Raw genomic sequence first — 16821 nt, 5'->3', positions numbered from 1 at the left:
TTGTTATAAAAAAGAGAGGGAGGGGAAAAAAAAAGAGCTCTAACGGATATAACAGCAAGTGTGTTTAGGGATGTTAAATAGCTGACTATATTAATGTTTTTGGATCATTGAACACAGCTGTTTGCAGTCTCTCCGTTTGAATGTCTACTTTGTATTTTTTGATACTGTGATTTGAGCAACTATTTCCAAGATGATATTATGTAATCTATTAACAGGTGATTTCTTACTGTTATGTTTTTTTTTTATGTAGTTCTGTATTATGTGTAACCTTACACTGCTTTGTTTTGTTTTGTGTTTTTCTCTTTTTCCTCTTAAATAAAAAAAATAAAATAAAAAAATAAACATTTAAAATAATGTATGTCGGACCGTTATCAGAACATTTGCTTTATACTCATACGTGATGCTGAACTTGACTTTCCCTATATTAGGATTACAGTATTTACACACATTTCCCTTTAAGAGGTATTTAAATTTTAAGTACATACTTCCCATACACAAAAATACATCACCATGATAACATTATCTAGAAAACAAAAACTCATCTACATCAGCCACAAATTTTAAAAAGATGTACCATGTGTCAAGATCCACATGACATGGAATTGACAGAACCCAGCAAGGACATTACACACTTAATAGTTTTATCTTCCACGGGAGCTATATTTTAAAGAAGTAATATGCATTAAATAACAACTAGTTTTATTTTCCTGTTTTAATTAAAAGTTTGACATTTTTTGTTCTGGTCATCATGAATTAACATTTAGTAGGCAAATATTTACAAACAAAATATGGTATATAAAAAAGTGATACATAAATATAACGGGTTTCTAGGCCCTAGAAAAAATTTGATACACACTACAATATGGTAAACATTGAGGACATTATGCTAACTGAAGTCAGTCAATAACAAAAGGATAAAAATTGTGTGATTCAAGATTTATGCAGCGATCTGAGCAACTATTTTGAAGGTAACACTATACGATGTAACAACCATGATTAAATTCCTATCATCTTGTTTTGAAATCCCGCAGAATTTGTTTCGTTGTTGCTGCTGCTGTTGTGGTTAATACTGTTGTTTGGTTTTCATTGTTGCTGTTTGTTTGTTTGATTGCCTTTTGATTTTTCTGTGCTTTTTTTGCCCTTTGAAATAAAATAAAAATAAATTGTATGAGGCACACAGAATTGTTAAATTCATAATAAATAAATGGGCAGTAAATAGTAAATAGAGCGTGGAAGAAGAGAAGAATGGAGAGTTACTGGGCAGTGCTTCAGTCTGAGTAAATGAAAAAAGTTTTGGACATACATGGTGGTAATGGCTGTTTATTAATACCACTAAACGGTATACTTTTTTAAAAGGTTAAAACAGCAAATTTTATGTTATGTGTATTTTACCACAGAAAATTTAGTACATTAACATTTAGTAACTAAATTAACATTATCCCAGCCAAACTAAAACAAACTGGACATTTTAATTATATAGTCCATGCAGTGTCATAGGGAAAGCGAATAATTTCTGCAAGGTTTAGTAATACTGAAAAATCTTTACAGAATCCTAAACAAGAACCAATACAGTAATCAAATCATAGCATTTCAGGTTTGAAGCTTCACCCAATTTTTCACTGCATCTTACAAAGGCACATTCTGTGTCCTATCATCTTGCCACCTCAGAAGAAAATAGGAGAATCTGTAGTAATGTAAGTGCCGTGGAACACATGAAGACACACTGCCACCAGCTTACTCAAGCCTACTGTAGGCAATCAATAAATCTCCCTGAATCCAAATACTCTACCTGCAACAAACCCAAACTGAAAACCTAGTCTTCACAGTCTGCCCTATAAAACTTTTAAAATTTGGCCTGAAGTAAGGTTACTGTCTCTACTATTCTTCCAATACTTGGGATCTCTGCATGAACTATGGATGATTCAATCTAAAATAGGCTTTCTGTACCACCCATCGAGTCAATGGTTAAAAAAAAATTACATTCAGTTTTAGTAAAAAATCAGTATGACTAGCCAAACTGTTATTCTTATGGCTACATTTGAAAACTAGAAAATTCAGTATGATACATATCCTTTCCAAATGAAGAGGTCATTATTTTAAAATATACAGTAAATACATTTTTCAGGCACATGAGTAATCATAGCTTTCTACACCCTCCGTATTTGAAAGTTCCAGTCTGTTAAAAAAAAATTTTTTTTTCCCCTCCAGCTCAGTACTACATGCTTGTAAATCTAGAGGTCAACACCACCTCCAACATGTGAAAAAACCGCTACTTGCAAAACCCTTACTAAAACACAGCACTTATAAATTTTTAAATATTCATTCTCTAATAATTTTCATGCACCTTTCCTTGTTTTAAATTGAGGAACCGAACACTAGATTAGAATATTCATAATGTATTCATATAGTCATTTCCAATATAATAAACTATCATGAAAAAGCAAGAAACATGTGAATCTCCCATTCGGAATATGTCTATCACTGCACAATGCTGAGATCAGCTCCAACTGTCCCATATGAGGGGCAGCAGTCTCAGCACGACTCCCTCTGGATTGCAGTGTGGCTATGTGCAAGGTGCACTGCCACTGCACACCCAACCCACTCTCCAACCCCAGGCAAGCCTTCCATACGCTGCCTGGCAGAGAATCCGCCAGGACCACACCATTCCCTGTGGGTTTGCCTGCAAAAACTAAACTCCAACTGTGAAATGGTCAAAACCTCAGACACAGAACAGGTACAAAAGGAATCCTGGAACGGGTTTTTATATTCTTTAAAACCCCAGAAATAAGTCCCCCTGTGCTAAAATCTGTCTATGAAAAAGGACTCACTGCTTTCCATAAGTTTTATTTTACAACTACTGCAAAATAAAAGTAGACAACCCAGAAAACAGTTCCCTGTCCAAGGGAACTGATTATCCCTAGGAGAAGTAGTATTACAAGACTTCCTGATCATCTGGGCAGATCTGTAGGTAAGAAGACTAAAAATAGGCCTTTAAATAACATCAACCCCAGTGAGGGTTGGTGTCACCCTCATTTGTTCCACAAAGGTAGATCACTCTCACCTCCCCAACCTTGAAGTAGTGTCCTAACAGAAAGTAGCCTCTTTCATGCTACATGCCCCAAGCGGGTCAAACTTCACGTCAGCATCATGCACTGGGTTTTGAGGCGCAGGGCAGAGGAAGGGGTGGTACTGGCAGCGGAATCTCCGTGATTTGCCAGAGGAAACAGCACAGACTCCAGACAGCAGAAGCGCCGGGATTTCCATGCAGCTGCCACGACAGGTGACTGGGCCGCTTTTGCAGACACGCTGCTCGCTCGCGGGGCTTCACTGAAGGTGGGGCGGACAGGAAGGGAAAGGAGGGTGGGAGTCCGGACTGAGGACAAGAAGGTGGGCAAAGTCGGGTGGGGAAGCCACTTCACCGCGACGGGGGAGGCCGGGGGAAGCACAGCCCGCTCTGCCCCGCGAAACCGCTCCACAATTAAGGCGGGCGGGTGGCTCCAAGCCAAACGCCTCCTGATTTACACACGAGCACGCACGCACACACACACACATCCCGAGCTCCTCTTTCGCCCCATTTCCTCACACGCTGAAACAAAGGCTGGAAGGCAAAGCAGCAGCAACAGACGCCCCGCTCGGGTCGGTCGTCGTCCCCGCGCCGCGCCCTCGCGAGGCGCCCCCACAGCGGCCCACTGCGCCCCTGCACGCCGCGGCCGAGCCCGGCGCCGCCCGCCGCGCCCACCACGCCCGCCGGCGCCGGCACGAGGACCCGCCGCGAGACGCTGGCGGGGACTCGGAGGGCGCTCCGGGCCGCCGCGGCCGTGACAACGGTCCCCGCGCCGCCTCACCTCCCGAGCGGCCGTGGCGGCGGCCCCGCAGCTCTCCGCGCCTCTCCGCCTCCGCCTCCAGCAGCCCCGCGCCGCCGCCGCCGCCGCCGCCGCCGCCTCCCCCCCGCGTCTCTGGCAAGTCTCCGCCTCCCTCGGCCGCCGCCGCGCCGGTCCGGCTGCGCGCCACGTGACCGCGCCACGTGACCCGGCGCAGCGAGCGGCGCCTCCCCGCCGGCCTGCCCAGACCAGCGCGTCGGCCGCTGGCGCTGCCGGGCTCGTGGCCGCTGCTCCGCCCCGCGCGCCGGGTGCCGGCTCCCGCTCTCGCTGCTGCCCCCACACCACGCCGAGATCACCTCGCGGGCCACGGGCACGGGGGCGGCTGCCCAGCGGAGCCCCTCCCCCACCCGGAGGCCGCCCCCACGGGCCCCACGGGAGGCGCTGCGCCGCCTCCCGCCTTGCTGCTCACACGCGCGCGCACAGGCACGCACGCCCGCGCGCGCGCGCCTCCCGCAGCCGTTGCCTGCCAGACCGCGGCTGCACGCAGCCTGGCCGGGGTGAGGACGGCCTCGGAGGACCGCGCTCGTTTGAGAAACCCTCACCCTGGACTCGTTTGTGGTCCACGCACTCAGTTTGAGCCGGAAGTGGACATCACGTCGTGTCTTCAGTTGTGACCTGCGAGAGAGAACAGATTTGCCAATGCTGTGGACCAGCGTGGGTCCCCATGAAAACAGTCTTTGAAGTGTTTGGTGGTGGTGATCTCATATAGAGTATCTTACGAAGAAATGAGCAGATAGCGTCGTTTTAACAAGAGCTAGAATCCCACCACCATGTTCTGCTAAGAACGGAAACTTTAGTCATCTCTTTCATTTCCTATCATTACAAAGAAATAGTGTTGCAGATTGTCGGACTATTCGTACATGTGTATTTAAAACTAAAAATAATACAAGCATTTTTTTCTTGATTTGAGGCATAGTTAATAGTAGCCACTCTGCGAGTAAGTACTCAGTGTTATTTTCTGTTTTGCCTTATCTGCAAAAGCCTTGACTTAATTTCAGGATTAAGAATGCATGATGCTTGTGTAAATTTGCTCAGAAAGAAAAAGGAGTTGGTCTAAGAATCCGTTAAATTATAAAATTCCGCACCTGTGGATGTTGACACGTGCTACCTAGATTTTTTTTTTTTTTAAGGCAGTTTTAGTGGCCAGAGATACAGCTCAGCATCACAGCAACTGCCTGGCAAGCATGAGGTCCTGAGTTTGATTCCCAGTACCAAAAGAAAAGCAATTTTAAAATGATATGGGGGGGGGGAGTATAGGATTTTTAAAAATATTTGGCTTATGTAAAACATTTAATAAAAATACTAATATCAGCATTATTTCATGACAGCACACCTAAGCTTAATTTTGAAAACTTTAAGAAATAAAACACCATTTAGGTCTGGAATACATTATATCATTAACCTCTTTAACTCAATATAATGAGTATCATGGTTCAGGTTAGTGTCCTAAATGGGGAAATCAAAGAAAAAATAGAATATGTCCCTTGCATTCAAAACTTATTTCTAAACAGGATTACTATAAAATATGTATAACAGTTTTAAAAGCCTGTCTTTGTCTCTGGCTCTCTCTTTCTCTCTCTCTCTCTCTCTCTCACACACACACACACACACACACACACACACAAACTGGGATCAATAATCAAGGACCTCGGGCAAATTTTGACTCTGGCTGTCAAGCCTTAAAGAGTAAAATGATGAAAAATAAAAACTATGAAGTTAAAGAACTTACTTGAGCCTATAAATACAATTTACGTAACATAAAAGAAATGTTTTAATACCACCAAGACTGTTGGTATTTGTCTGCAAATGTACTAACCTTGAAACTACTCTCCTGACACAGTTTTCCATATATTTACTTTTACTATTCTTTCTGTTCTCAGAACCAGCCTTCTACCCCTCACCTTGTCCCTTGCCCCTCAGAGATCTCTTTTCCTCTGTATTTTAAAAGGAAAATGGTTTGTTTAAGACCTCTAACTTGGAGTCAGAGTAATCTGTCAAATCTGTTGTGAATCCACATTCTACAATGAAATTTTTAAATATCTTTCTATGAAATGAAAAGATTTGCCTCTTATTTAAAAATTTGAGGCATCACAGGAACCAGCAAGATGCCCAGCCTTATAAGGCATAAATTTGCAAAAGCTAAAGACCTTGATTTGAAAAGAGAACCCCAGGGCAACCTGTTCCAAAGAATGGCAGCCTAGAAGCATTTATTCCCCAAGATTCAGTTCACAAGGCTCAAATACTCAGAGGCCTTTGGAGCCCCAATTCAAGGGAGCTTGGTACTGCTCCATCTGGCAAGAGACCTTGGTGTCAAATTCATGTGGTGCTGCATACAGAATGCCAGAGTTGTGGGGTCAGGAAGGATTTCACACATTTCAGAAGAAGGACTGGGAAGCCAGGAACAGTGCCCCTTAAAAAAAAAAAAAATGCATGAAGCTGAAAATGCAGTGGTAACTCCAGAAAGTTGAATAAGCCAGGAATTTGGAACATAATGAGAAAAGATGCAAGGACTTAGTAAAAATCAGCCCAAAAGAGAAGGCATGAGGGGTTATAACTATAGGCAGTTCTATAAGGACAGGGCTGCCCATACCCATTGTAGTTCACATCTCTTCAGTACAACTTTCCCCAGTGTCTTACTTTTCTCATTGCTGAGACAAAATACCTGACACACAAAAGGAGGAAAGGTTTATTTAACTCACAGTTCATAGAGGTTTCAGTCCATAATTGGCTGGTTCCAAGGTAGAGAAGTTTGGCAGTTTATTATGGGCAGAAAGTAGCAAAGCAACAACTGTGGAGGAGACAAATCCCTTTCTGTCCCTTATATACAGTCTACTGGGATTGGGGCAGTGCCAATCCAATCAGTGGACTGATCCAGCAATCATCCATCCCCACTCCCACACCTTTAATCTCAACATTGCACCACCAATTGCACTCTAGATTCAGCCACGTCTGAAAAGCCCACCCCCATGACTGTATGAGCTTTGGGGGAACATCTAGACACAAACCATAACACCTGGTATAGTGTTATGGATTAAGAACTGGTGGTCAATGCCAGCTGGATTACATCAGCATGGAATTGAGCAAAGATGCTCCACCTGAGGAAAGTTGCCAGAATAATTAGGGAGGTGTGGAGGGTTGAGACATTTAGGTATTAATGCATTAATGCATTGAGGCATTGTGGGTTCTCCTACGAGTTGCTGTCTGAGCTGTTGGTTCTCCTGGAGAAGCTCTGCTCCTCACATCGAGCATTGCTTCCTATCTCTGGAGGGGAAGACGTGTGCCTCTTGGTCTCCAGGATGAACTTGTTATGCTGCTTCCTGGCACATACCCGACTCTGCTTGTCGTTGGAGGAGCTCTGGGCCTCCATGTCGCTGAGGATGGTTGTGGTGCCTTTCAGGACAGCCCTGGTCTTTGTTGTATGACTTCTTAACTACAATGTAGAACTCTTATCCCACCAGCACAGCTCCTTCACCCCACTGGCATGGACTTTATGGTTTCCACCGCTGACCCTTAGGTCTTCCTGGCACAGATCCATAAAAGAGACTGGCGTGAGTCCTTCTTGTGGGCTCTGGACCTCCAGTTGGACTGGTGGGAGGCATTGTCCTGAGCTCTGGGTTTTTATCTGGATTCATGTGGGATGCTGCTGTGGGATTTAGGCCCTTGACTAAATATTCTATATCTTTGGTGTTGCAGATTGATTTCCTGCATTTTTTTGTGTTAACTCCCGGTGACCATTATAAAAATAATGTTATTTTGTCCTGATTCTACTTGTTCTCTGCACGACATATAGCATATGGAGCTGCAGGGTTTAATGTTTGCCCTACCATGCTTTGGCCTTGCTTTAGTATCATTGTTTATTATCCCCATTCCTCCCTTTTGTAATGGGGCTGTTTATCCTGTGCCATTGTATATTAGCAACATTTGATTTTCTTTTTGACTTTTACAGAGGCTCACAGTTAAGAGTTTACCTTAAATCTCAGACCTTAGACTTGAACTTTTCAGCAATGTTCAAACGTTAGGACTTTGGCAACTCTCAGAGATGGACTAAATGCATTTCACACAAAGGAATGTGCACGAGTCTTTTGGAGATTAGGGGTGGAACGTTATAGTTTATGTGTAGATGTTTCTCCAAAGCTTCATAGGGGTTTTTTTGGAGATGATTAGATTATGGAGTCTTATAGCTGACTTGCTATTAGGAGACGGGGTCTGGGGCAATGAGGCTGGTCACTGAGCCTCAGCCTGGCATGGTGTATCTCCCTCCCTGATTTCTCCCTCCTCTCTCTCTCTGCTTCATGTCTACCATACCATGAACATCTTACATGAGCCTCTGTCATATGTGTCCTGCTTTGGAGCCAGCTGACTACAGACTCAGCTAATTATGAAATCTCAACAAACTGTGAATCAAAATGTACCTCTCCTCCTTTAGTTATAGATGTTAGGTGTTGTGTCCCAATGACAAAGAAGGTGACTAAGACATATCATTTGCATTTTTCATGGATGAAAGGACTTAGAGGCCGTTCTACACCCAACAGATTGAATAAGAAGAAATGAGAAATCATTTCTCCTTTATTATGCCAAAATAAAGAAATACGTAACAATGTGAAGCATTAGACCCTTTCCTGTTCAATTTAGTTAACTTAGTGAGATCCTGTCTCAAAATTAAAACTAAGCTGAACATAGTGTCTCACCGATAATCTCCACACTTGGGAGGCTGAGGCAGGAGGATTGCCATGAGTTTGAGCCAGCCTGGACTATAGAGTAAGTTCACATATAGCCTTAACTGCATTGTGAGATCTTATCTCAGAACTAAATAAATACCAAAAAAAAAAAAAAAAAAAAAAAAAAAAAAATACAAAGAGCTGGGGATGTGGCTCAATGTGAAGGTCCTGCATTTAATCCCCAGTACCACAAAAAAAGAAAATGTAAAAACAATAGCAATCTTCTTCCTCATTTTTTTGTTCTAGAAAATATGGTTGTAAAATTAAAATGTGTGATGTATATTAAAAATAAGTGTCTTATTATTATTTTAAGTGAATTAATAAATATTTTAAGCCTTGGGGCTGGGGCTCAGTGGTGTAGTACTTACTTGTCATGCATGAAGACCTGGGTTCAGTCCCCAGCATGAGAAAAAAATATACATTAATTTTTTCTTTTTTAATTGGTAAATATAGCCAGACGTAATCCACCTTTTAAAAATGCTTGCTGGACCTGGAGATTTAGCTCAGCAGAATAAGCATTTGCCTGGAAGCAAGAGGCTGTGAGTTCGACCCCCGGTACAGGAAAAAAAAAAAAAAAATGCTTGCTGGGTAATTTTTAAACTTCTAAAGGGAAGAAATTACAAGAAAGTCTAGAGTTGCTCTTTCAGAGAGAGGATGCTGTGCCTGGAGCTGCTGCTGCCATCTTGTGGCCACACAGTGAATGAGGTGGGGCAGAGAAAAGACAGTGGCCTGTGTCACCGACCTTTGGAAATACTGTACACACTTTCACTACTTTGAAACATCTTTTTCTCTGAGATGACAAATTGCGATTTAGGTTTGACTGCTTACAAAATCTTCCCAGCTGTTTCAATTTACATGTAGCTCTGAGGACTTCAATGACCTTTACAACCCTTTGTGTTTGCAGGTCTTTGTGGATTAGTGCTACTGTTACAGGCAGCTGAGTTAGTTAAAAATACCATAGGCAGAGAGACAGGGCTAGGTCCTCAAAGGAACCAGTGCAGAAGCCCAGATACTTTGCAACTGTGGGGGAGACAGATATCTCCTGCTATGGGCCTGGCCTCAAGACAAAAAATCAAACAAATGCATCCACATCCTAAGGACTGATAGTCTAAATAGTTCCCTATCACCCCGAGGAAGCCAGAAGTCACCATCCTAACCTGCTAGGGAAGAGTCAATGCTCTCTAACAATGCCCACTTTCTGTGTGACTCACTTTCCCATTTGTCCCTGAGTTTTACCTAAACAGTTAATCTTATTATTAACCTTAGTTATAAGGTTATGCCTTATGCCTGTCAACCTTGTGAGTTCCTAGTTTCCCCACCTTAAACCTGTCTGACCCAATGATTTTTACCCTATAGAAGTCCATTTAAAAAACGGTCTTTGCAACCTGCTCAGGACCCCTTTTGTCTCTCTCAGACAGAAGCTTTCTTTCTCTCAATAAATATGTTCTATTCTTAACCTCCATTGTTCCTAAAATTCATTCTTCAATTTTAGAGAACATGAACTTGTACGGAACATAGTAGGTTGAGAGTTTCATTCCCCTATATCACTACTATTTGCCAGATAAAGATACTGAAACCCTAGGACAGTGGAGGCAAACCTATGGCATATGTGCTTCAGCCAGCTATTATTATCATTGAGAGCTCTAAAAAGTTCGCTATCATTGCCCTAAGACAAAACTTTAAAAGCGACACAGAATAAACTGTGATATGTCATTCATGAAGTTAACAGAGCTCATGAGTACTCATTTTTTAAAAAGCCATGAAAATGCAATAGAACTCACATACACTTAGGGGAAAAAAAAGCCTTCCATTTAAGTCTCTGTGTTTAAATCATTTTAAGTTCTATTTTTAGAAATTGTTTTATGAAAATGCTAACCATTTTCAGTTTAATGCTCTAAAAAAATCTTATTTTTGTACTTATCTATTTTTCTGATATGGGTCTTTTTACACTGAACTATATCCCCAGCCATTTTTATTCTTAATTTTAAGACACGATCTCACTAAGTTTCCCAGGTTAAGCTCAAACGTGCTCTTTCTGCCTCAAGGCTCCTGGAATGCACATAACATCAAAATGAGTCTAAAAGCTTACATTTTGTAACTGCAAACTTCAGACTTGAAAGTGATGTTTGCCAATAGGTTGAATAAACACAATCAAGTTATATCTATATAATTAGGCATTACTGCAAAGAATCAATTATTAGACACTCTACAACTATTTTTATATAAAATGTAGATAGAGGAAGGGAATCTCTGAAGACTTAAAGCAAGTATGTGTAAGTGTCAGGCAGAAATGAGCAATCCCAGCAATGACTGACTGAAACTGAAATAACCTTACTCAGAGCTGAAAAAGTTATGCAAAAGCCTTGGATATTGTAGCAGAGATGGCCAAACCTCTCCATAAGCTTTTCCATATGACAGATCCTCCACCCAGGTGGGGCTCTGTAACTGAAGTTTTCCCGTGGAATGTCTGAGGAGGTGATGTGCTCAACTGTATCTGGCTTCTAGCCAAGGCAGTTAAGAAATGAGTGTGCACCTCCATACTCTCTTCCCCTCTTGTCCAGCTAGATGCAAAGAACTAGCAGCCCCAGGAAATAAAGCCACTAGATGGAAAAGGCCTGGGTTGCAGTATCCCTTGTAATGAGCACTGACCACCAGCAAAGAAGACCTACCTAGCACTGTTAAAGGAGTATGAAATAAACTTTATTTTGTCAAACCCCTAAAAACTTCAAAGTAATGCTAGCATTAATAAATGCTAATCTATTTTGAATCACTGATGCTTTAAGCAAACTTCTTAAGAAAAAGTTTGAGCTTTAGGAAAAAGAAGAGCAAGTCTCAGTTTCATTATTGTAGTCTCATCCTGGTGCCAGATGTCAATTAGATGTGCAGGGCTAGGGATGTAGCTCAGTGGCATGATGCCTGCCTGGCAAATACAAAGTTGGGTTTGATTCTGAGTTAAAAAAAATTAGGTGTACAATGGATAACTGAATGGATACATAAGCAAAATCAGTGGATAAGCAGGAAAATTAGGTGTTCATATGAAAGCTATAATACTTTGGAATAAAATAACACTCAACATTTGTAGGAATGATTCTACATCTTAACCAGTATTTACATATTTTATGTTAAAAAAAAGAAGTAAATAAAACTACTTTGCCAAGTACTGAATTTCCCTGGAGTATTAAAGAATACACCAGGCAACTATTTGGCAGGAGTGTGAGATGTGATAAAGCTTAGAAAAGTGGTTAGAAAGTGATTAGATGAGTTTTGCCTTATCTTCTTTGATCTTTTAAATTAAGTGACTATATACTAGTTAAGAATTTTATCTTTAGCTGCTTAAAATAATGAGCATTGTTGATAAGTATGTGTATGTATATATTTATGTAGTCCTGGAAATCGAACCAAGGGTCTTTCAAATGCTACACACCAGATCTACCACTGAGCCACACTATCAGCCATATTTTTAGTTTAATTTTTTTATTTTAAAGAGCATAAAACATAACAAAAATAGAATAAGGCCAATAAAAACAAAACAGTGAAAGTGGTACAGAACTTCCAAACAGGATAATAGGAAATCAACAACGGCTACCATAATATATCTTGTTACCTTCACAATAGTTGTCCATATCATCAGACATAGTAAAATCAAATAAAACAAAACAGAATAAAACCAATCAAAACAGAATATTAAATAAAACAAAACAATAAATCAAAACAAAACAGAGAGGACAATATTGGATTTCAAACAAAACAGAAGGAAATTCCTCATATTTGGTATATTACAAACTATTATCTTCCTAATAGATGCTCAGACTACTGGCCTTAGACCTGCAAAGTCAATCAAACATATAAGCCTTTAGTTGTTTTTGTACCTCTGTTGCTATCAACTCACCCTGTCCTCTGGATCAGCTGGTTATTTATGGGGTGCAGAGGGCAGTTCTTGACTCTCAGCCCGCTGCCAGGAAGGGCAAACTGGCTTCTCTCTTCCTGGGCCCTGTACTGTTTGTGTGGCTTATGGGAAGAACTGGCTTCTGTCTTCCTGGGCCCTACATGGTTTGCATGGCTTACAGCAAGGGCAAACTGATTTCTTGTTGTACTCCTCCTAGTCCCAGCATGGCTTCTGCCAGATCCTTAGTTTAAATTTATTGTTTTAAGAAGTAAACATATGAGTTGAAAAGTATATATCTATAAGTGGTTTTCTGATCACATATTAAAGCAATGTTCGTAAACTGAATATATATAATTATAGGCAAGTTTCCCTAGTGGAAATAATCTGGTTCTGAGGCTCTGGGCTGGCAGCTCTGAACTTATGAAATGTGTCAAAATGTCACAAAAGTGTCAAATATGAATACCAATTAGGGAGGTAAAAAGAAAAATATTTGTCTTTGATATGTAGTTTTAAGACAAACTTCATTTAGGATGAAGGTATACACTGACATTTCTCTAAACTAAAATTCTAAATTATTAATTTTATTTATCTTAATAAGGCTAAAGTAAAAAATAGTAACCTGGCTTGGAGAAATAATATAAATCCTATAAATTAAATAGTTTTCTTAGAAATGATTGTTTTAGAAAAAAATCATTTATATGGTACATAAAAATCAAATATATTTTGCCACCCTTTCCACACCTCGTAAGCAATAGAAGAGATGTAGTAGAATAGTTGCCTAGCAACCTGAAATTAGTGAGATAGTCTCCTTTTTTTGGCTTGATTTTAAATGAAGTTCTTCAAGGGCAACTATGGAATAAATGTCAAAAATGTAAAAGACCATAATACTAGCACTATGTAATGAGCTCTAGGGAAAAACTACGTATTATATATAGTTCACATGTTAGGATATTGATGTTGGTTTGGAAAGTACCGATTTTAGTCTAAAATACTAAATCTTTTTCCTGTGATGTTTAAGTAATTTTAAAATGCCTTTTGCTAGGAGTGGTGGTACATCCCTGTAATCCCAGCTAGCCAGGACACAGGCAGGAAGATTACAAGTTTAATGTCACATTGGGCAATTTAGTAACTTTCCATCTTATAATAAAAAAGACTGGGGATATAGCTCAATGGTAGATTGCCCCTGGGTTTGATCCCCAAGACAAAATTTTTTAAAAAACGTACTCATGCATTGTTTATGAATTGTTTTGTTTTGTTTTATAATAGCCATAGTATAGGGAATGTGAAAACATAGAGCAAATGTGAAGTCTGAGACCAAGAAAATTTTTGCAAATTCTTGTACACAGTTGAACACAAAGGAGGAAAATAGATAAATATAATTTTGTAATCCCAAATATAGAGGTTTAGAAACTAAGAAAATATACTCTTCTGTAATATAATGGCAAAAAAAGTAAATACATTATTTCCTTAGTAGAAATTAAGTCTGAGATCCAAAGTAAATTCATTCACTACAAGATACAGCCTCCTAAGAGATGATACAGGGAGCAAAGTAAGGACAAATTCTAGGGTATGGAAGGTTTGGGTTTCCCCAAGGAAGAATCTTAGGGTGTTTCTTCAATACCATGAATCAGACTAGATCAAGATTCAAAAACAAATCAAGTTCTTATTGATCTCGAGCTCAGGGGTTCAAGTGATTCTCTCAAGTAGCTAGGACTACAGTTGTTTACCACTATACCTCGATTTAAGATTCAACTTTTTATTTTTATTTATTGTTTTATAGTGCTGATGATTGAACCCAAGACCTCTCACATGCTAGGCAAGTAGTCTACCACTAGCTATACTTCTAGCCCAAGATTAAAATTTTAATATATGATCCACAAATTCTTTCTCCATGGCAGGGAAAAGATTTCACATTAAGCACTGATTTTTTCCCCCTTTTAGAAGGAACTGAACCCAGGATCTGCTACATGCTAAGCTATACCCCCTAGCCTTTATTTAGAGACCTTAGCTCTAAATAAACATTTAAACCTCAACTTTTAAACTTTGCTGCCTAAGTGCCAATTTTTCAAACTTCCATAAGGATCTGTTCACTGAGATTTTCGTTAATGTTAAAATATAGCTTATTACCTGCCTAGTGCTATGTTAGTCAGCTTTCCACGTATCAGTCAGTGGTCACTGGAGAAACAGATGTAATAAACATTCCTTACAATGCCACTTGCAGTCAGGTGTGCAAGAGTCAAAAGGGTTGTCTGTCTGCTGCAGATTCGAATGATACAGTTAAAGGTAGAAAGCCTGGCCTGGCAGTTACTGTAGCACCTGTGTCTGCAATGGAAGGGTAAAAGATCTTCACTAGAAGGCTGAAGGGTCTGTGTTGGAAGCTAAGAGGTGGATAGCTAAGGTAAAATGAAGACTGGAGACCCTCCAAAGAAATAGAAGCAAGCCTTCCTTTTTCTCTTCCTTTTGGAAAAGAGTTATATTTGGCAAAAGAGTATATTGTAATTTCCTAGTTTCTAACTCCCTACAAGTCTATTGGTGGTACCATTCACACTGTTGATGAGTCGATGTTTCATATTCAGTAAGTCAATTCAGTCACAACCAAACTATGCATTTCTTCCTCAGTTGACACAACAGCAAATTATCACATTATATTACTGTGAAAAAAACCTCAAATAATTTAAAGGAGGGAAGTTTTATTTGGTTCAATTTCACAGGTTTCAACCACAGTTTGCTGGCTCTAAGGCAGAAATATTATAACAGTGTGGTAGATTGAAAATTGATGGTGAACTTACAAACCAGCTGAACTGAATTAGCATCATGCTGAGTGTAGATGGCCCATCTGAGCATTGTTACATAAAACATAAAAAGGAGACCTGGAGAGGAAGAGTGGTTGTTGTTGTTTGGTGCTGTTGGTTCTCCTGTTGTCATGGGCTCTCTTGGAGGAGTCTGTTGAACTTCTTCCTTGATATGAACTTGGCTGTTCTCATCATCAGAGGAGCTCAGGACCTTGTTGTCACTGAAAATGGCTACAGTTAACTTTGGGGGAGTTCTGGCCCTTACTTTGAGCACGCTTCCTGTCTCTAAAGGGGAAGATGATGTGCTGTTAAATATCCAGAAGTTTGTCATTCTGGCTTCCTGGTATGAATGTGGCTGTTCTCATCATCAGAGGAGCTCAGGACATCATTGTCACTGAGGATGGCTGTGACACTTTTTGGAGGAGCTCTGGTTCTAATTTTGAGCACTGCTTCCTGGCTCTAGTGCAGAACCCTCAGCCTACTGGCACAGATCCTTCATCCCGCTGGAAAAGACATTCTAGCTTCCACCACTGACCTTGGGACCTTCCCAACCAGATCCATGAAACAGACTTGCATGCATCATTGTTGTGACCTCTAGGCCTCCAGTTGGGACTCATGGGAGGCATTGCCATGGGCCCTAGGTCTTCATCTTGACTCATGTAGGACATTGCTGTGGGATCCAGTCCCTTAGCTGGATTCCTTGGTGTGTGGACAGATTTCCTGAACTTTCTTTGTATTTGACTCCTTGAGTGACCATTATAAATAATACTATAAATTATAAATAATATAAATTAGTATTATACTATAGTATTATAAATAATACTATAAATACTATAACTGTTTTCCTTGCAATCCTCTGACTACAAGAAGCAGAAAAGAGTAGGGGAGGAAAGCTGCTAACCTCATGGCAACTAGGAAGCAGAGAGAAAGGGAAACAGCAAAAGCCAGAAAGCAAAGATTCAGGACCAGGTATAATCCACAAGAGCACACCTTATAAACCATGCCCTTCAATTTGGCCCTACTTCCTGTTCCCATCCTTCTCAATAATGCCATTAAATTATGATCTCCTCTATCATTTCACCTCTGAATATAGCTGCACTGGGGATCAAGCCCACAATACTTGAGGCTTTGTTGAGGGGGCACACATTTTTAAATCATAACGAGCACCATTCTAAGGATTAAACTTCATTTAAATCTCACAGAAATTACATGAAGGAAGGTACTATTATCATCTTTATTTCATAGATGGGAAACTGAGATAGAGAAATTATATGAACTTGCCCAATGTCATGCAGTAAATGACAGATTAGTATTTGAGCCCAGGAAGGGTGATTCCAGACCCTTGAGAGTCTGTCTTTCTCTCATACTGAAGATAGATATCAAGGCTTTCACACTGAGTTACATCCCTGGCTTCACTAAATTGCTAAACTTGAAGCAATTTAGTGAAGCAAAGACTAGAAGCAAAGACTAGAACAATCCCAAAAAGTCTCACAGAATGAACCTTACTAGGTAGCACAATCAGTTTGATAGAAGGGGAAAAAAGG

At 40.4% G+C, this 16821-nt stretch overlaps 2 protein-coding genes across 2 annotated transcripts in view; one reads left to right on the top strand and one right to left on the bottom strand.

Annotated features, from left to right (window-relative positions):
• Positions 1-1291: 1291 nt before the first annotated feature.
• Positions 1292-15945, bottom strand: LOC134472168 (uncharacterized). Its single transcript, XM_063233340.1, has 3 exons — positions 15813-15945; positions 3846-4581; positions 1292-3327 (listed from the first exon to the last, which is right to left on the bottom strand). Exons 1-3 carry the CDS (start codon positions 15943-15945, stop codon positions 3135-3137), a joined length of 1062 nt encoding a protein of 353 aa, XP_063089410.1. The 3' UTR covers positions 1292-3134.
• Positions 3263-16821, top strand: part of Serac1 (serine active site containing 1) — a 94649-nt gene continuing 81090 nt past the window's right edge. The window contains exon 1 of the mRNA XM_013151084.3: positions 3263-3280. The gene's annotated coding sequence lies outside the window, so the exon portion shown is untranslated. The remainder of the gene's footprint in view (positions 3281-16821) is intronic.

Source organism: Cavia porcellus, unplaced genomic scaffold (assembly GCF_034190915.1).
Source record: "Cavia porcellus strain 051 isolate PalLab524CR breed Dunkin Hartley unplaced genomic scaffold, mCavPor4.1 scaffold_22, whole genome shotgun sequence".
NCBI classification, from domain to species: Eukaryota; Metazoa; Chordata; class Mammalia; order Rodentia; family Caviidae; genus Cavia; species Cavia porcellus.
Note: the sequence above shows the minus strand (reverse complement) of the source record. Positions and strands in the feature narration are given on the sequence as shown.